This window comes from Rosa chinensis, chromosome 5 (genome assembly GCF_002994745.2).
Source record: "Rosa chinensis cultivar Old Blush chromosome 5, RchiOBHm-V2, whole genome shotgun sequence".
In the NCBI taxonomy this organism is placed as follows: Eukaryota; Viridiplantae; Streptophyta; class Magnoliopsida; order Rosales; family Rosaceae; genus Rosa; species Rosa chinensis.
This window is the reverse complement of record NC_037092.1, coordinates 83,467,818-83,489,831: the sequence shown is the minus strand read 5'-3', so window position 1 is coordinate 83,489,831 and position 22,014 is coordinate 83,467,818. Positions and strand designations below refer to the sequence as shown.

At 39.3% G+C, this 22,014-nt stretch overlaps 1 protein-coding gene across 1 annotated transcript; it reads right to left on the bottom strand.

Annotated features, from left to right (window-relative positions):
* Positions 1 to 19,728: 19,728 nt before the first annotated feature.
* Positions 19,729 to 20,784, bottom strand: LOC112164295 (G-type lectin S-receptor-like serine/threonine-protein kinase LECRK4). Its single transcript, XM_024300514.1, has 2 exons — positions 19,954 to 20,784; positions 19,729 to 19,908 (listed from the first exon to the last, which is right to left on the bottom strand). The coding sequence occupies exons 1-2, from the start codon at positions 20,782 to 20,784 to the stop codon at positions 19,729 to 19,731; spliced, it is 1,011 nt and encodes a 336-aa protein (XP_024156282.1).
* Positions 20,785 to 22,014: the final 1,230 nt, after the last annotated feature.

The window sequence follows — 22,014 nt, the reverse complement described above, 5'->3', positions numbered from 1 at the left end:
CCTATTGTCCTATAGGTTTTACTACCATTGAAACAAGCATTATTAACCGTTTAGGAGATTAAAATACCTATTTCTAGCCCCACTCACATGATCATAATATTTTATGTGCGCATTCATAAAACATAAACATGCAAGAGTTATCTGTAAACCAAAACCAAATAAACAATTTCACCACAAAGAAATCACGAAACTAGGAATCAAAATATTGTCAAAAACATATCTTAGGGGCTTCAAACCTCGCCCCTAACAAAAGTAGATTAGCCACACATTGTCTCAAAATTCACAACTAGAAACATATAAGTTTAAATTACAAGAAAATAAAAACCATAAAGGGCAGAAGATGAGAACCATGAATTCACTTTTAGGCAGCCTTGAACGCAAGAACCCCCCTCAAGATGGTACATGGCAAGGCTTGATGAAGACGGATGATGGTGTGCACGGTTTTTGCTCTTGGAGGACTTGGAAATTTCAAGACTTTGTGTGCTAGGGTTTAGGGCAGAAGATGATGCTGTAGGGTGGTGTAGTTTGCAATGTGTTCTGCTGCTCTATATATATGTGGAGCACCCCCAAGTTTCCTTTTCCAATTCTGCTTTGAAAGCCTCCCCTAGTTGCTTGAGGATTACTCAAATTAGTGCACAATTAAATGATTTTCAAGCCTTAATAATCTTCCCAAAATCTTGAGGAATCATTCTAGGACTCTCATTCATATTTGCAGCAACAATAGCCTTCCAAAAATGCCCTGGAAATCCGTCCAAAGAAGAATTCTGCCAAACTGTCCTGTTTTGACTAGGATTCAATTTCTGACTCTGAAGCTTCCTTCTTGGATAAGGGACGACTTCTTCTTGACCATTTTCTGGATTTTTCTTGACTCCCACGTGCTCTATGAAACCATATCTTGTAGATTGATCAACAACCTTCAGGAAAAACTCCAAGAAAATCGCCGTAAAAGATCTCCCAAAAAGCTTCGTGAAAAGCTGACAGTTTCTGCCTTATCGGGAAGCTTAGTTTGTGCTTGGTTTCCTACTGCCTCGTTGACACTTCTGACCAGTTCGTTGCTGTAGTTGAAGTATAACATCATGTCTTCAAGGATCGCTGGCCCTTTCTGCAATGGTGCATCTGGAAGAGTGCAAGAATTGCTCCTCAAAACTGTTCCCAGAAAGCTGATTCTGAAACTGCAGTTTTCTGCTTTGCAGCAACTGTTTTGCACAACGATTCCCGTGGACTACCCTTGTAATTTCTGGCCAAATTGTTGATCAATGTTGATCCTATGAATCAGTACTTCATTTTTCATGGCTTAGTTTCTCCCTTTAAGCTCCTATTTCTCTTGAATCACTTCACGAATAACCTAAAAAGAAAACAAAGTTAAAACTGACTTTTACAAGGAATTAACTAAGAAAAGTGTAAGGGATTTCACACTATATTCATCGCATTTATGCTCCTATCATGATGCTCTCCTCGTCCACAACGCTCGAGAAGAAGTTAGGTGAAGGGACTCCCCGACGACTGCACCCCACGGTGCTGGCACGCTCGCGCACTCAAAAGAGACAGTTTGGACCAAACTAGTTTTGGAGCCAAACACTTGTTCATCATCAGTGTCCAATAACAGATGCAGTTTCTTTTGCCTCTAGCAATCATATGCCCAGTCAGCTAGTATCATTTGATCTTCATCCTCTGCATCTTCGTCAAATTTCTTCCTGCAGCAAATGATCTCTAACAACAAATGCCGTAACTGTAAACATCCACCTTTGCTGTGATAGGCAAGTTCTTGAACCATTCAGGTGCCACATACCCTTTTGTTCCCCTTATTCTAGTAGTAGTTCAGGTTTGGTCTGTTTTCAGAAGCTTTGCTACTCCAAAGTCGGCAATTCTTACTGTGAAAGAGTCATCTAGTAGAATGTTTTTAGGCTTAATGTCACAATGTATAAACTGGCTGCTGAATTCGTCATGCAAATAAAAAAGCCCTCTTGCAGTTCCCAAGGCAATGTCCCTTCTTATATACCAGTTTGGACTTGACTCTCTGAAAAGAAAGCTTGCTAGAGAGCCATTGAGCATAAACTCGTATACAAAAAACCGGTGTTGCCCCTCATCACAAAATCCAAGTAGTTGGACTAGATTTCTGTGATTTGTTCTGCCAATTGAGCTTACTTCGGCTTTGAACTCCAAGTCGTCTTTTCGTGCTATTGTGTCCAATCTTTTGACAGCAATGCATCTCCCATCATCAGATGCTAAAACTCCTTTAAAAACTGTTGAAAAAGCACCACAACCCAGTTCTTCCATGAATCCGTTGGTAGCTTCTTTTAGCTCCATGTAACTGAAACATTTTAGATTGATGCCTTGAAGGACTGGGTAGAGTTTGCTCACCAGTGCTTTTCTATAATATATTTGTGAAATAACCATAAAGGTTAGTATAAACACACCCAATTGGGTTATTATTATTATGAGCACTGATCCAACAAGGATTAAAGCTGACCTATCTTTCTTTTTTGGAACTGAGACTCCGGGGCATGTTGAATTAGAACTAGCTTTCCTTTTTTTGACATGCAATTTCCACTGAGCACTCTTGTTGAACTTGCCATTCAAAAGGGGGATCCCCTTCTTCCAACAAGTCTTGTTCTTTTCATAAAAAATGGCGATGGCACAGAAGCAATCTTCTAGGCAATTTTACTTGCACCAATGCTCATTCTCTACTGGTTGAATCTGATCATAATCTCCATGAGGCCAATCTGTGTTCACCATCTCTTCAAATTAGAAAAGATCTGTTTCTGGTGAGGCTTGATCACAGCTTTGGGTACGAAGTCTTGCTTGCATCCTTTGCGCTCATCATTTGGATCAATATAGGTATAATTGCTGGGGGCAGTAGCACGTATTCAGCCCTTTTTCATCATGTTTACACAAGCTGTTGAACCCACAGACACCACCTCCTGCACTTTTCTTAATTGCTGTGCAGATGTTTTGAGGTTCATAAGACAAAAAGGACCAAGCCCTGTCAACTGTTGAGTTAGTGCTTTTAGGGTAGACATAGTGCTTCAAAACTCCATCAAACTCAAGAATTGCCCTTTGGTAGAAATCTTCCATTGAGACTGTGTTGTTTGATATCATACGAAGTATGCTTCCGTTCTTGTCTGTAAGGTAAATATAGCCTGACTGGTTGAAGATGACCTGAAAACCGCTACCCTTAGTTTTGGTAACCCAGTAGGGAATATAATGGTAATTTAATGGGAAATGCGTTGTGTAAAACACAAGATCTCCATCAGACTGTAGCATAAACTGAAATCTTCCTCTTGAGTAATTTGTTCGTTTAAGGTGTGTGTGGAGCATGCTACCTTTATTCAGAATCCGTGTGGGTAAGATTGTATCGGTTGGTTGTTGAAAACAATCCCACAAGATGATGGAGTCTTGGATAATCAACACAAAATTACCCGTGTCAAGCATAGATGCATAGGCAACTCCAGTAGCAGAAGACAAATTAGCAATCAATGTTGCAACATCATACCGTATGAACCTCCCATCGAACTTCAGTTCTACTTTCGATCCTGGTTGAACTGCATTGTCACGATTGAATGACCAAACAATAGTCTTTTCAGGTATTTTGTTATACCGGCCAGATGGCTAATATGAAGCCATCATTACCAAGCTTTTGGAAACCAAAGGAAAATTCCCCAGATGGAGAGGACCAAGAAGAGTTATCATCCGTTGCAGTGAGGGATGATCCCAAAGATATATTCTGGTAAGTATCAGCAAAATGGTGTAAAATGAAAGTTGTAGAAGGAGAAACAGAAAGCATAAAGAACATGGCATTTCAAACTCCATGGTATGAAGGGACATGTTCCTCAAGTGCTTAGAGGAGTTAATTCTGAAACAGATAAGAACATCATTTGCATTGTTATATCTGCCACTTTATTTGTCCACTTTCTCTGAGTCATCCTACAAAATCCATTGAAGTAACTCCACAATCCATACAAACTTATCAACAATTTTGTTTCATTTTGTAGCTTCTTTTGTTTGTCATATTATATCTCTTTCTTATAGCTATCATATTTCCTATCTATCTTTCTGTTAATATTTTAACTGAAAGAGAATTCTGTTGTAAATATTTGTGGATAATCATGTAAATAGATGTTGAGTAATAGGTGTCTATCCCTATAGATTGGTGATTGATAGGTTATAATTGTAGGAGTGATTGGATTGTAATTAAGCATTACCCTTTTGTGTACACCATGTAGTCCTATATAAGGCTCCTCATGGTGAGATGAATTATACACACATTCTATTCTCTGTGTCCAAACTCTCTCTCTCTCTCTCTCAAAAATTTTTCTGTTTTACAACACGTTATCAGCACGAAGCTCTAACCCAAGTCCTAGCCAGAAAAAAAACCCCCCTGCTGCAGCCTGTTTGCACGCCCCGAAACCTCTTGATCGGGACCTCAGATCAAAATCTTTCCTTCATCAAAGTTGTTCGTCTCTACCTCTTCTATCTAACCTCAAAATTTCAGCCCTATTGGAGTTGTTTTAAGACCTGTACACCATTCGAAGTGCGAGCTGTCTAGAAGAGGCGAATAACTCTTGGATTGGCTGAGAAGACAACCTTCTCAGTTCTGCACACATAAACTAAAGATTTATCCGTTCTTCATCAAGTAATGTTTTCCAAAACCTAATTTTATATTCATGCTTCTTGGTTTTTGAGCCTATTGATTGAACATGAAAAATCCTCCATGATGCATGAACCCTAAATTCTAATTGTTTTATTTGGAATATATATATACATGTTCATGTTTTGGATTGTTTGATTGGAAAAGAAAAAAAAATTAGGATACTTTGCTGCACTTGGTCTAGTAGCACCAATTCACAACTAGAGAGCATCAATCATGCAAAAATAAATTCTGCTATTTTTGGGATTCGAACCCAGACACAGTGTGTACCAGCACAGCATGTTGTCCACTGTGCCATTATGGCCAATTGGTAATTATCACCATCATTTAATATTAATACTGCCAGAAGCAGATTCAACTCCATTTAATTGGTGATTGATCAATTGATTCAATTCATGTTTTGGTTTTGATTGACATTTATCCATAACAATTGCCAAAACAATTTCACAATGTATCTTTTATTACTACATCTGAATATTGTGTATTGCGTGAATTATGGGCTTAATTTTTGGTTACACAAGTTTAAATCTGCCATTATAATTCTTTATGCTAGAACCATTATGGGCTAAATTATTACGCGATTATTACATAAACATTGTGCCATAAGCATTTGCCAAATTTATTACCTGTACGTAATGCCAGAAGCATTAATGGGATTTGAACCCATTTCCTTAGGTACATAACCGCTGCATTAATTTATTTATGTTACGATTTAATAACATATATTGAATTTGGTTATGTTATAATTGTGAATAGTCAGAAGCTCAAATCAAGCCCAGAGTCATAGCAACAAATTCGAGCCAGAAGCTCAGGCCCAAGTTGCAAACTACATGTTACCATGACAAAAGTTATGAACCTTCTCAAACTAGGCTCATCCAGTTGGATGCGATGTCTAGGAAAGGTTCAGATGAGGTCGTGTACTTAAGCGAGCCTTGCTCCACCTAAACCTCATCTTTCCTTACCTGGTCGTATTTAATTGGAGTTACCGAAAGGGTTGAGTAATAACTTTTCATTCCATGGCAGACTAGCCTGAGCCCAGCAGGCCCACTCTCCCTCTGCAGGACCTAGCAGCCCAGCAGGCCTCACATACTCTTTGATTAGCACATGAAAGCCTAGGTCACGAGCCCGCAGACTAAGCTCGATAGGCTTCACTATCAAGCCCACTTCTTCTTTGGTCCAGCAGAATCAAAATAAAAGGAAAAATGATTTGATATTGTAAACAGATTCACCACATTTAATATGTGTAATTAATTGCCAGAAGCATTTATTCACATAATTGTATGATAATTAATCTATTATATTACTAGCATGCAATTAATATCTCAATTGATTTATGATTTCCATTTATCCAATTTGTGAGATTATTCCAATTTGCTCAATTCAATATTATTGTGTTACTTGTCTAAATTTTTGCATTAGAATATATGTGTAGAAAATGCAGGTATCTGATGAACCAGTAGTTCATACATACATCGAACTTGTAGTTTCGATAATGCCATTTAAGAAACTTGAAGTTTCCTTCATAAATTCACCACACATGATAAAACCAGTAGATTTTACATGTCTAATCCGATTTTTCATACCATGTTATAGAACCTGAAGTTCTCATTACTTGCTTATGGATGATATTACTCAAAGCACTAATATTATTTGTTCCTGTCCTGTAAGAAATGTCAAATCTCAACATGTTTGACTTTGTTGTTTTGGAGGTCTCCAGAAGAAACTATTTGAAGTGAACTCAAGATGTGAAAATTCATCTGACTGCAAAGAAGATGAGATCAACAATCAATGCTAACAATGTCGTCATTGAGGCTTTTAATATAAGTGCCATAATTTTCATAAAGAAACATATGGAGAAAGCACTCCAAGTTGAGTATCCGATGAAGAGGATATACACTCTTTGGGTCGCTCTGGAAGAGCACTTTCACCATCAGATGACCATTTTCTTGCTTGAAGCAAGACATGATTGGCAGAACGAAATTAGCCCATATGACCGTCTACCACTTGGCCAAAGCCCAAGAGGCCATGTAATCAGGCTCCACGTGGTAGGAACCATGAGGCCATAACTCAGCAAGCCCGAGTTGAAAGGAACACTGGTCCGGCCCGCTGCCACCAGAATCAGCATGATCTTTGTTATCGATGTGCAGGAATTGACTGCTGGTCTCGCACCTGTTGTGTGATAGCCGAAGCAGTAGATGAGTATTACGCCGGTCGCGGAACTCGAAATACCAACTTTATTGAAGGGTAATTTTCTATCGATTCCACACTAGAGATCATGGATTTTCAGGCAGTTACTGAACATACCGAATACCGAGGATTAGAACTCGAATACATGGGTATAATTGATCCCTTGTGTCATATCTATTTCATCTTAATGAATGAAACATCTTCAGATTTTGGTGATTTATGTTTTCAATCATTTTGGATTATGAAAATGTGTTTATGTTCGAATGTATTTAATTCAATAAACTTATTTATATATGTGATCCATTGAATTAAATAAATGAATAGACATATTCTGTGGGGAAGTTTGTTGTCTGGTTAAAAGTACTATTACACACACCATACTCACAGATCGGAGATTTTTTCAAACCTATTGTCTATTCATACCTCTGTGACAACCGTATCAAGGAAATCCAACCTGATAGAGGGCTACGGCAAAGCCGACTTTATGTTGTCCAATGGCACTGAACTTACCATTAATGAGGCCTTATATTCTCCATGTTCCAGAAGAACGTTATTGAGTATTAAGGATATTCGAACCAACAGTTACCACGTTGAAACCACTGAGTAAAATGCGTGGAATATGTTTGCATAACCTCCGAGTGTGCGGCCAGAAGCATACATTGGAGAAATTGAAATCGGTTAGCTAGAAGCTAACTAATTCAAGCAACTACTTGCTATGGCATGACCTTTTTGGGACACCCAAGTCAAAGTATGATGCACCGTATCCTCAACTCATCGCAGGTGCATCCCCTTCTGAATAAGGGTCCTGTATATAATGACACACTATGCCATACTCATTAAGAATATTTAATACTAGACCATCATATGCAAACACTAGTAAATACACCACTATTTTTCTGCACATAATGCAAGGGAAATTTGTGGACATATCGAACCACCATGTGGACCAGTTAAATATTAATGGTTTTGGTTGATGTATCGACAAAGTGATCACATGTTACACTACTGTCCATAAGAAAATACTGCTTTTGCTAAACTCTCGCCCAAATCATGAAATTGAGGGCTCACCACTCGGATTATCCCATAAAGTCCATGAGACTTGATAATACCGGAGAGTTTACATCGAAGTCTTTCGATGATTATTGCATATCCCTTGGGATTGATGCTGAACATATAGTTTCCTAGGTTCACACCCAAGATGGTCTCGCAAATAGAATCTTAGTAATGCGCACCAAGCTCCTAGTTTTTGTGTGGGGCTATGCAATCTTGCATACAGCTATGTTGGTCCCGTTGAGGCCCACTACTACCCAACCTTACTGCGCGTTACAGTTGGTGACTGGGTACGAACCTGATGTTTCGCACTTACGTGCATTTGGGTATGCAGTCCTCGTGACAATTGTGCCGTCACAACGTACAAAATTGGGTCCTCAACAAAGGATAGGCATACATGTCGATTATGAATCCCATCCATTATGTGCTCTTTCGAGCCCTTGACAGGCGATCTCTTTTACCGCTAGATTTGAGGATTGTCACTTTGATGAGACAGTCTTCCCGCCGTTAGGGGGAGATAAGAACGTTACCGTTCCTGATGAACGACGTGAATTGACGTGGAATGTCCCCACTATGTCTCATCTTGATCCCCGAACCGCACAATGTGATAATGAAGTGCAGAGAATTCTAGATCTGCAGAGTGTAGCCCAAAATATGCCAGACACTTTCTCTGATCTAGCTAAAGTGACGAGATCATATATACCTGCTGCAAATGTGCCTGCAATGATAGACGTCCCTGTAGGATGTGTCATCCCAGATGGACGAGGTACAACCATGGCGGCTAACCAGTCATACGTCCTTGCCCAGAAGCGAGGTAGACCATTAGGTTCGAATGATTCTTATCCCCAGAAGAGGGTAAACTTGGCACAAATGAATCCTTTTGACATCGCAATCTCAAACTGATTCATCTCACGAGATAAATCAGGATTATGGGTCTATCCTAGAAGAGACGATGTTGGGGGACGCTCCAACATTTGAACCCACTCCCGAGAATAGAGAAATCTCGGTAAATTTAGTGAGATTTGGAATCGGATTGAGATCATCATCGATGATGTGTTTGTATTTGCGGTGGCCACCGAAACTATAATATGCGATGACCTCGAACCTTGCTTTGTTGATCAATATCAATGAAAAGACGACTGGCTAACAAGGAAATAAGCAATCCAGGTCAAAATAGATTCCTTGACAAAGAGAAAGGTGTTTGGACATGTTGTTCCTACACCTCCCCATGTTAAACCCGTAGAATTTAAATGGGTATTTGTAAGGAAGCGTAATGAGAAAAACGAGATTGTGATACACAAGACTCGTCTAGTGGCGCAAGAATTTTGTCAACGCCCTGTGATTGATTACGAGGAGGCGTATTCTCTCGTAATGGACATCATAACGTTCCACTACCTTATCAGTTTGGTAGTTTCCGAAAAACTGAATATGCAGCTTATGAATGTGGTCGTAACTTATCTCTATGGGGATCACGATACAGAGATATGCATGAAAGTTCCTGAAGGACTTATGATACCTGATGCAAATAGTTCTAGACCACTGAACACGCTCTCCATTAGTTTTGAGGCGTTCACTTTATAGATTGAAAAAATCTAGACAGAGGTGGTATAACCGTCTAAGTGAATATTTGATCGGGATGGGATATGTGAATAATAAACTATGCCCATGCGTGTTTATTAAGGAAACAAGTTTCGGGTTTGCAATTGTGCAGTCTATGTCAAAGACATGAATTTGATTGATATTCCTGAAGAAATCAAGGAAACCGCAAAGCACCTAAGTCAGAATTTGAGATGAAAGGCCTTGGGAGAACAGATTATTGTCTCGACCTGGAGCTCGAGCACAGTGCAGATGAAAAATTTGGTCCATCAACCAAATTACATCTAGAAGATGTTAAGATGCTTTAATGAGGATAAAAGCAAGCACACCCATGGTCGTCTGAAGTCTAGAGAGAACCGTATCGTCCTGCAGATGATAACGAAGAGATATTGGTGCCAGAAGTCCCATATCTAAGTTCATTATTGTACTTGGCTTAATGACCTAGACAGGACATCTCATTCGATGTGAACTTGTTAGCTAGATATAGCTCTGCGCCAACACGCTGCCACTGAAATGGCATAAAAGACATTTTTCGCTACCTTAGAGGTACAGCGGATATGGGCTTATTCTATCCCTATGCATCAAGGAATGGATCAAACCCCCTTGATCCTCAGAATGATGCTCGCCTTGTTGGATATGCTGATATAGACTATCTATCAGACCCGCACAAGGCATGTTCCCAGACTGGTTATGTCTTTACCATTGGGAATACTGCAATTTCTTGGAGGTGTACGAAATAGACACTTGTTGCTACCTCTTCAAATCATGCTGAGATACTAGCTCTTCACGAAGCAGTATGTGAATGTACATGGCTAAAAAGCATGTTCGAAGCACATGTGGACTGCATTCCACCACTGATGAACCAACCATTATCTACGAGGATCATGCTGCTTACATAGAGCAGATAAAGATGAGTTTCATCAAAGGAGACAACACCAAACATATTGTATCGAAGTTTTCCTTCAATTAGCAACAACAGTAGCATCAAAAGATTGAAGTTAAGCATATTTGATTTGAAGACAATCGTGCAGACCTCTTTACCAAGTCACTACCAAAGTCTACATTCCAAAAGCATGTTCAAGGTATTGGTCTACATAAACTATGTGAATTATCTAACATGTAATTTTCAGGGGAGTATCTTGAAGCATACCCACTTGACCATCGTGTACTCTTTTTGTCCTTAGTCCAGGGTTATTTTGTCCCATTGGGTTTTGTAACCTGGCAAGGTTTTAACGAGACACATCTTTAGCATGGTCACCCCAATTATAGTACATCCTGAAGATGTTTTGATTTGACATATATGCATTTGCTCATCTTTTCCCTTCGACCACGGGTTTCTCCCACTGGGTTTACCGGGCAAGGTTTTGGTGTAGCAACTCTAATGCATCCCTCTCGTAGACATACTACCTACTTATGGTGCTGATAAGAAGACTTCACTTATCTCTGAAGCTGTGATACTGCTACTCCACACTCAAGCACGTTGTGCTCTTTTTCTCCTTCGACCAAGGTTGTTTTTTTCCCACAGGGTTTTTATTACTTGGAAAGGTTTTTGACGAGGCAACTTAGAAGCGCTCAGCCTATGCAACACTATTGACATGGAATATCCAAGGGGGAGTGTTGTAAATATTTGTGGATAATCATGTAAATAGATGTTGAGTAATAGGTGCCTATCCCTATAGATTGGTGATTGATAGGTTGTAATTGTAGGAGTGATTGGATTGTAATTAAGTATTACCCTTTTGTGTACACCATGTAGTCCTATATAAGGCTCCTCATGGTGAGATGAATTATACACACATTCTATTCTCTGTGTCCAAACTCTCTCTCTCTCTCTCTCAAAAATTTTTCTGTTTTACAACAAATTCCAATTTTTTGTAGGTTGCTGTCCCAAAGCCCCATCAGTTTGCTAAAAGGCCGAACGGATTTCCTTGGTATATGTGCAACAATAGCAAGGTTAGATAGCAAACTAGAATGAGTCTTATAAGAACTACATAAATATAGTCTACTACAGCACACCCGCAATCTCTTCAGGATGAGTTCATATACACTGTTTGGTTTTTGGTTAATTGTCTATTACGAGAATAAACTGTTGTCGTAAAAGTTAAGTCGATAGATATGGAGACCTGTGGCTTTTTTAGATCATTTCATTGCTTTTTAGTGATTAAAATTCTAAGTACCACTACCCTTATTAGTTCCTTCATAGGATGAACTGTGTCTCTATCAGCTTGTCTCATTCTACAAGTTTATATGTTCGTAGTTAATACGTACCTTAATTGCCTAACCAAAGATTTAGACATGATCGTTGAAGCTTTGAATGAGTTTATGGCTATATGGACCTGGAAGCATAAAAGTATGAGTTATAGTACGCCTTATCAAGCAATCAAAGGTATAATTGTATAAAAGAGAACAAGTGCTTAATGATCCACACAACAAAATAGTTCAGGGTGCTTTACTATGCACATTAATTTTATGTAAGCATCTTGAAAGCTAATGACCATTTTGTCTAGTATTTCATCAAGTCTTTACTTGGATGGGATGTGCAACATGTTCAAATCACGTGAAATATGTGTTCATGATCTTTTAATCCAACAATTGAATTAATACCAGAGAGCTACCCTCATTACATAGTGATCTTTGTTGTAAAACGATAGTAAAATAATTTGAGAGAGGGAGAGTTTAGACACCAAGAATGAAGTATGAGAAATGGAGTGATTCTATTCATCTCACAATGAGGTTTATATAGGAGTACCTCAGGTTTACAAAAGGTAACTATTTAATTAATGATTACAACAATCACTCGTCTGATTACAATCAATCAATCGCTAATTATATTCTGTTAATCACCAATCAATCTTAATTGGCGTATATCACGCAACACTAATTGCTATTACATGAATAGCCACATTAATATTTACAACACTCCCCCTTGGATATTCCATGTCAATAGTGTTGCCCCTGCTATGCGCTTCTAAGTTGCCTCGTCAAAAACCTTGCCAAGTAATAAAAACCCTGTGGGAAAAAACAACCTTGGTCGAAGGAGAAAAAGAGCACAACGCGCTTGAGTGTGGAGTAGCAGTATCACAGCTTCAGAGATAGGTGGAGTCTTCTTATCAGCACCATAAGTAGGTAGTATATCTATGAGAGGGATGCATTAGAATTGCTACACCAAAACCTTGCCCGGTAAACCCAGTGGGAGAAACCCGTGGTCGAAGGAAAAAGATGAGCAAATGCATATATATGTCGAATTAAAGCATCTTCTGGATGCAGTAAGTGGGGTGACCATGCTAAAGATGTGCCTCATCAAAACCTTGCCAGGTAACAAAACCCAATGGGATAAAATAACCCTAGACGAAGGACAAAAAGAGTACACGATGGTCAAACGAGTATGCTTCAGGATACTCCCCCTGATTTCGACTCCCCCTGAAAATTACATGTTAGGTAATTCAGATAGTTTACGTTGACCAATACCTTGGACATGCTTCTGGAATGTAGACTTTGGTAGTGATTTGGTGAAGAGGTCTGCACAATTGTCTTCAAATCAAATCTGCTTAACTTCAATCTTCTGATGCTCCTGTTGTTGCTAATTGAAGGAGAACTTCTGTAAAATATGTTTGGTGTGTCTCCTTTGATGAAACTCGTCTTTATCTGCTCTATGTAAGCAGCATTATCCTCGTAGATAATGGTTGGTTCACCAGTGGTGGAATGCAGTCCACATGTGCTTCGAACATGCTTTGTAACGGCTTTTAGCCATGTACATACACATACTGCTTCGTGAAGAGCTAGTATCTCAGCATGATTTGAAGAGGTAGCAACAAGTGTCTATTTCGTAGACCTCCAAGAAATTGCAGTATTCCCAATGGTAAAGACATAACCAGTTTGGGAACGTGCCTTGTGCGGGTCTGATAGATAGTCTATATCAGCATATCCAACAAGGCGAGCATCATTCTGAGGATCAAGGGGGTTTGATCCATTCCTTGATGCATAGGGATAGAATAAGCCCATATCCGTTGTACCTCTAAGGTAGCGCAAAATGTCTTTTATGCCATTCCAGTGGCCGCGTGTTGGCGCAGAGCTATATCTAGCTAACAAGTTTACATCGAATGAGATGTCCTATCTAGGGCATTGAGCCAAGTACAATAATGCACCTATTGCACTTAGATATGGGACTTCTGGCACCAATAACTCTTCATTATCATCTGCAGGACGATACGATTCTCTCTAGACTTCAGACAACCATGGGTGTGCTTGCTTTTATCCTCATTAAAGTATCTTAACATCTTCTGGATGTAATTTGGTTGATGGACCAAAATTTCATCTGCACTGTGCTCGGGCTCCAGGTCGAGACAATAATTTGTTCTCCCAAGGCCTTTCACCTCAAATTCCAACTTCAGGTGCTTTGCGGATTCCTTGATCTCTTCAGGAGTATCAATCAAATTCATGTAATTGACATAGACCGCCACAATTCCAAACTAGGAACTTGTTTCCTTAATAAACACGCATGGGCATAGTTTATTATTCACATATCCCATCCCGATTAAATATTCACTTAGACGGTTATACCACCTCCGTCTGGATTGTTTCAATCCATAAAGTGAACGCCTCAAAACTAATGAAGAGCGTGTTCCGTGGTCTAGAACTATTTGCATCGGGTATATTAAGTCCTTCAAGAACTTTTATGTATATCTCTGTATTGTGATCCCCATAGAGATAAGTTACGACCACATTCATAAGCTGCATATTCAGTTTTTCGGAAACTACCAAACTGATAAGGTAGAGGAACGTTATAACGTCCATTACGGGAGAATACGCCTCCTCGTAATCAATCACAAGGCGTTGAGAAAATTCTTGCGCCACTAGACGAGCCTTGTGTATCACAATCTCGTTTTTCTCATTACGCTTCCTTACAAATACCCATTTAAATTCTACGGGTTTAACATGGGGAGGTGTAGGAACAACATGTCCAAACACCTTTCTCTTTGTCAAGGAATCTAATTTGACCTGGATTGCTAATTTCCTTTTCGGCCAGTCGTCTCTTCATTGAATCTGATCAACAAAGCAAGGTTCGAGGTCATCGCATATTATAGTTTCGGTGGCCACCGCAAATACTAATATATTATCGATGGTAATCTCAACCCAATTCCAAATCTCACTAAATTTACTGAGATTTCTCTATTCTCGGGAGTGGGTTCAAATGTTGAAGCGTCCCCCAACATCGTCTCTTCTAGGACAGACCCATAATCCAGATTTATCTCATGAGATGGATCGGTTTTGAGATTGCGATGTCAAAAGGATTCGTTTGTGCCAAGTTTACCCTCTTCTAGGGAAAAGAATCCTTCGAACCTAATAGTCTACCTCACTTCAAGGCAGGGACATATGACTGGTTAGCCGCCATGGTCATACCTTGTCCATCTGGGACGACACATCCTACAGGGACGTCTATCCTTGCAGTCACATTTGCAGCAAGTATATATGATCTCGTCACTTTAGCTATATCAAAGAAAGCGTCTGGCATATTTTGGGCTACACTATGTAGATCTAGAATTCTCCGCACTTCATTATCACATTGTGCGGTTCGGGGATCAAGATGAGACATAGTGGGGACATTCCACGTCAATTCACGTCATTCATCAGGAACAGTAACGTTCTTATCTCCCCCTAACGGCGGGAAGACTGTCTCATCAAAGTGACAATCCGCAAATTTAGCGGTAAAGAGATCGCCTGTCAAGGGCTCGAAAGAGCACATAATGGATGGGATTCATAATCGACATGTATGCCCATCCTTTGTTGAGGACCCAAGTTTGTATGTTGTGACGGCACAATTAGCACGAGGACTGCATACCCAAATGCGTGTAAGTGCGAAACATCAGGTTCGTATCCAGTCACCAGCTGTAACGCGGAGTAAGGTTGGTAGCAGTGGGCCTCAACGGGACCAACGTAGCTGCATGCAAGATTGCATAGCTCCATGCAGAATTAGAAGCTTGGTGCGCATTACCAAGATTCTATCTGCGAGACCATCTTGGGTGTGAACATAGGGAACTAAATGTTCAGCATCAATCCCAAAGGATATGCAATATTCATCGAAAGACTTCGATGAAAACTCTCCGGTATTATCAAGTCTTATGGACTTTATGGGATAATCCGAGTGGTGAGCCCTTAATTTCATGATCTGGGCGAGAGTTTAGCAAAAGCTGTATTTTCTTATGGACAGTAGTGTAACATGTGATCACTTTGTCGATACATCAACCAAAACCATTAATATTTAACTGGTCCACATGGTGGTTGGATATGTCCACAAATTTCCCTTGCATTCTGTGCAGAAAAATGGTGGTGTATGTACTAGTCTTTGCATATGATGGTCTAGTATTAAATATTCTTAACGAGTATGGCATAGTGTGTCATTATATACAGGACCCTTATTCAGAAGGGGATGCACCTGCGATGAGTTGAGGATACAGTGCTTCATACTTTGACCTGGGTGTCTCAAAAGGTCATTTCAGAGCAAGTAGTTGCTTGAATTAGTTAGCTTCTAGCTAACATATTTCAATTTCTCCAATGTACGCTTCTGGCCGCACACTCAGAGGTTATGCAAAGATATTCCACTCATTTTTCTCAGTGGTTTCAACGTGGTAACTGTTGGTTCGAATATCCTTAACACTCAATAACGTTCTTCTAGAATGTGGAGATTATAAGGCCTCATTAATGGTAGGTTCAGTACCATTGGACAACATACTGTGGGTTTTGCCATAACCCTCTATCAAGTTGGATTGGCCTGATACGGTTGTCACAGAGGTATGAATAGACAATATGTTTGAAAAACATCTCCGATCTGGGAGTATAGTGTGTGTAATAGCACTTTTAACCAGACAACAAACTTCCCCACAGAATATGTCTATTCATTTATTTAATTCAATGGATCACATGTATAAACAAGTTTATTGAATTAAATACATTCGAACATAACCACATTTTCATAATCCAAAATGATTGAAAACATAAATCACCAAAAATAATCCGAAGATGTTTCATTCATTAACATGAAATAGATATGACACAAGGGACCAATTATACCCATGTCTTCAAGTTCTAATCCTCGGTATGTTCAGTAACTGCCTGAAAATCCATGATCTCTAGTGTGGAATCGATAGAAAATTACCCTTCAATAAAGTTGGTATTTCGAGTTCCGCGACTGGTGTAATACTCATCTATTGCTTCGGCTATCGCACAGCAGGTGCGGGACCAGCAGTTAATTCCTCCACATCAATAACAAAGATCATGCTGATTTTGGTGGCGGCGGGCCGAACCAGTGTTCCTTTCCACTTTGACTTGTTAAGCAGGGCACTATAACATGAGGCCATGTTTTGGGCCGGTTATATGGGCCATTTATGGGCCCACCTCTCTTTACTTGTCTAAAAAGATCAGACTCTTTGTCCCTTCCACGATCACAATCTCTCCTTTCAAGATTAGGTTTGCGATGAGCAACATCAATTCCTTCAAGCAAAAGTGCTGCTCAGGTACCGATGGGCTTGGCTTGATCATTCGTCAACAGGAGGTTGTTGTTCATTTCAGTGAGCAACAAGATAGTGATCAATTCTGATAATTAATAAAGTGACTCTCCTTGTATTCTTTTGGGCAGATGGGCTTGTTCAATATCTTGCTAATCATGTCTTGCTTCAGGCTAGAAAATGGTCACTTGGTGGTTAAAGTACTCTTCCAGAGCGACCCAAAGAGTCTGTGGATCTTCTTCATCGGATACTCAACTTGAAGTTCTTTCTTCATATGTTTCTTTATGAATATTATGGCACTCGCCTTAAAAGCCTTAGTGACGACATTGTCATGAGTATCGATTGTTGATCTCATCTTCTTTGTAGTCAGATGAATTTTCACATCTTGAGTTCACTTTAGATAGTTTCTTCCGGAAACCTCCAAAGCAACAAAGTCAAACATGTTGAGATTTGACATTTCTTATAGGAAAGGAACAAATAATATTAGTGTTTTGGGTAATATCGTCCATAAGCAAGTAATAAGAACTTCAGGTTCTATAACATGGTATGAAAAATCGGATTAGACATGTAAAATCTACTGGTTTTATCATGTGTGGTGAATTTATGAAAGGAAACTTCAAGCTTCTTAAATGGCATTATCGAAACTACAAGTTCGATTTATATATGAACTACGGGTTCATTTAGAACTTCTAGTTCATTAGGTACCTGCATTTTCTACACATATATTCTAGTGCGAAAATTTAGACAAGTAACACAATAATATTGAATTGAGCAAATTGAAATAATCTCACAAATTTGGATAAATAAAAATCACAAATCAATTGAGATATTAATTGCATGTTACTAATTTAACAGATTAATTATCACACAATTATGTGAATAAATGCTTCTGGCAATTAATTACACATATTAAATATGGTGAATCTACTATTTACAATATGAAATCATTTTTCCTTTTATTTTTGATTCTGCTGGACCAAAGAAGGAATGGGCTTGATAGTGAAGCCTATCGGGTTTAGTCTGCGGGCTTGTGACCCGGGCTTTCATGCGTAAGTCAAATGGTGTGTGAGACCTGTTGGGCTGCTAGGTCCTGCTGAGGGAGAGTGGGTCTGCTGGGCTCAAACTGGTCTGCCAAGGAATGAAAAGTTATTACTCAACCCTTTCGGTAACTCCAATTGAATACGACCAGGTAAGGAAGGATGAGGTTTAGGTGGAGCGAGGCTCACTTAAGTACACGGCCTCATCTGAACCTTGCCTAGACATCGCATCCAACTGGATGAGCCTAGTTTGAGAAGATTCATAACTTTTGTCATGGCAACATGTGATGAGCTTCTGTTCTGGTCTTGCAACTTGGGCTTGAGCTTCTGGCTCGGATTTGTTGTTGTGACTTTGGACTTGCTTTGAGCTTCTGACTCAGCCTCATTTAATATTCACCATTAACCTGTCTTCCTTTTTTTTTCCTTAAATACTTCTGGCATTAACGCTTCATTAACCCCATAAATATTACATAATCATTATGGCAATAAACTTAATGTACAACATTAAGAAATTGTAATGAAGTAAATAAATATCATAAAGTCAATAATGAAATCATTATGGTGATGAGCTTAATATACGGCATTAACAGGAAATGATGCACATTATTATGGCAATGATTTGAATAAATGCTTCTGGCATTATAGTAATATTAAATAGGAATCCTACATGTCAATGTGTCATGGTATATGTCAATCAAATCCAAAAACATGAACAAATGTATATGACAGATATATATATATATAAACCAAATAAATTAATAAAGTAAATTTGGGGGTTCATGCATCATGATGATTGTTCATATAATCAAGTTTGAAAACATGAATTAAAATTAGAATTTGAAAACATTACTTGATGAAGAGTGGATGAATCTTCAGTTTATATGTGCAGAACTGAGAAGGTTGTCTTCTCAGCCAATCCAAGAGCTATTCGCCTCTTCTGGATAGCTCCCACTTCGAATGGTGTACAGGTCTCAAAACGACTCCAATACGGCTGAAATTTGGAGGGCGGATAGAAGAGGCTGAGACGAACAACTTTGATGAAGGAAAGATTTTGATATGAGGTCCCGATCAAGAGGTTTCGGGGCGTGCAAACAGGCTGTAGCAGGGGGGTTTTTTTTCTCTGGCTAGGGCTTGAGTTAGAGCTTCGTGCTGATAACATGTTGTAAAACGATAGTAAAAGAATTTGAGAGAGGGAGAGTTTAGACACCAAGAATGAAGTATGAGAAATGAAGTGATTCTATTCATCTCACAATGAGATTTATATAGGAGTACCTCAGGTTTACAAAAGGTAACTATTTAATGATTACAACAATCACTCGTCTAATTACAATCAATCAATCGCTAATTATATTCTGTTAATCACCAATCAATCTTAATTGGCGTATATCACGCAACACTAATTGCTATTACATGAATAGCCACATTAATATTTACAACAATCTTTGAATTATTTGAAAGATTCAATATTACTTAGAAGTAGTTGGATGTTTTCATGATACTTATGCCATAAACTACTGTATGTTGCTGCTGTTTAAGAATCATTGTGTATAGAGCATAAAACTTATTGCAATTAAATTCACAAATCAGAAAAAGAAAAGGAGGAGAGATAATTTTTTATTCTTCTTCTTGGCTCCATGGACTATCTGACTAACCAAGTTGCTGGTTCTGAGTCCATAATAAAACAAAGTTAAATTATAATCGCAATTACTTAAATTGCATACAATGAGGATGGGTTTTGTGGGACGGACACTTCAACTACTCCTTCAAGCATCTGTGTGACAGTCTTCATGGTTGGTCTCATTGATGGATCCTCTTGAATGCACCAGAATGCGATCATCACGTACTTCTCCACAGCTTTGATGTCATCCTTTGCTTCATCATCATCATTCTGCAGTAACAGATGCAATTTCTATTGCATATAGCAATTATATGCCCAATTAGCTAGTATCATTTGATCATCATCCTCTGCCTCTGCCTTGAAATTCTTCCTGCAGAAAATAATCTCTAATAGCAAAACACCATAGCTGTAAACATCAGCTTTTACTGTAACAGGCAAACTTTTGTACCATTCTGGGGCCACGTACCCTTTTGTACCCCTGATTCTAGTAGTTGTTCGTGTTTGGTCCGTTTTCAAAAGCTTGGCTACTCCTAAGTCAGCAATTCTTGCTGTGTAAGACTCATCTAGAAGAATGTTCTGAGGCTTAATGTCACAATGTATGATTTGGCTGCTGCACTCCTCATGCAAATATAAGAGCCCTCTTGCAGTTCCCAAGGCAATCAACCTTCTTTGATACCAGGTTAGCCTCACCTCTCCAAAGAGGAAGCTTGCTAGAGAGCCATTACTGATGAACTCATACACAAGAATTCGGTGCTGCCCCTCGTTGCAGAATCCTTGTAGTTTGACTAAATTTCTGTGATTTGTTCCACCAATTGCACCTACTTCAGCTTTGAATTCCCAGTCATTTTCTCTAACCACTGTGTCCAATCTTTTTACAGCAACTACCTTCCCTTTATCACATGCTAAAACTCCTTTGAAAACTGTCGCAAAAGCACCGCGACCTAGTTCTTCCTTGAATCCATTTGTAGCTTGAGTGAGCTCCACGTAAGTGAAACATTTTAGATTGACCGGGCAAAGGTCACTGACTTTTGCTTTCCTAGAGTAGATACGAGAAACAACCAAGTAGGTGATCATAGCAACAACCAAATAGGTTATTAGTAGCACGAGCACTGATCCAATGTGAACCAAATTTGAAGTATGTTTCATCTTTGCATTTGGAATAGCTGGCAGTCTCTAGGTAGAATTGTGTAATCTTATTTTGACCAGAGATGTCCAACCAACACTGGGGTCAACCCTCCCATTTGAAAGAGGAATTCCCTTCTACCAACAATTTGATTTTGATCCATAGTAAATAGCAAGGGCACAGAAACAATCACTTAGGTGTTGTAGGAGAATAGAATTGTGTGTTTATTATTGATAATAGGAGCCCTTATATAGGGAGTTACAAGGTATACAAAAGGTAAGAGAATCCGAATATAATTGAATACCTATAACACTTTCCTATTATAATCCTAAACCATAGTTGGTAGAGGCACACTATGTCGACATCCTTCAACACTCCCCCTTGTGCCGCTCAAACTTGGTGATGACGCTTTGATTGTTGCCTCGTTAAAAACCTTGCTAGGTAACAAAAACCCAGTGGGACAAAAATAACCCTGGTCGAAGGACAAACAGAGCACAACACGTCCTTCACTCTTCGAGATCGAACATGTAGACATCATGCCTCCCCCTGATGTCAATATCTCCCCCTGATTGGTACAATCATGGGAGTTCGGATAACTTTCTCAATCCGATGCGCTTCACATGTTTCTCGAAGATGGATTTTGGTAACGACTTAATAAATAAGTCCGCTACATTATCCTCTGATCGGATTTGGTTCACTTCAATATTTAGAACTGCTTGTTGTCATTTTGATGGAGGAGAGGAGGAGCACGGAAGGTGGCATTTTTGCCTTGTGGGGTCCGATCCCACACTTCCGTTATCTCTTTTCTCTGTAGAGATAGAACAAGCCCATATCAATCGTACCTCTCAAATATCGAAAGATTGTCTTTATACCAATCTAATGGAGTTGCGTTGGCGCGGGGCTATATCTAGCCAACAAGTTCATAATATTGAGGTGTCTAGTCTTGTATTGTGCTAAGTACAATAATGCGCCTATTGTACATAAGTAAGCACTTTTGCTATTAAACGTCTTCGTCATCATCCCTGGGACGAAACGGATCCCTTTTAGGGCCAAGACTACAGACGACCATGGGAGTGCATTTTCGACTTTATCAAAATGCCTAAGCATCTATTGACATGGTATACAAGTTTTGAATCTAGACAAAACAGTGTTCTCCCAAGGTCCTTCCTCTCAAACTCGGATTTCAGGTGTTCAGCGGTTTCCCTTAACTCTCAAGGTTCCAATTATGTTTATTAACATAAACCGTGACAATT

Bases quoted from the DNA above. Each gene is read 5' to 3' on its own strand.
- LOC112164295 (XM_024300514.1), bottom strand. From the start codon at position 20,784: ATGAAACATACTTCAAATTTGGTTCACATTGGATCAGTGCTCGTGCTA. The intron at 19,909-19,953 runs GCATATAATTGC...CTGTTACTGCAG, and splicing joins AAATGATACTAGCTAATTGG to AATGATGATGATGAAGCAAA.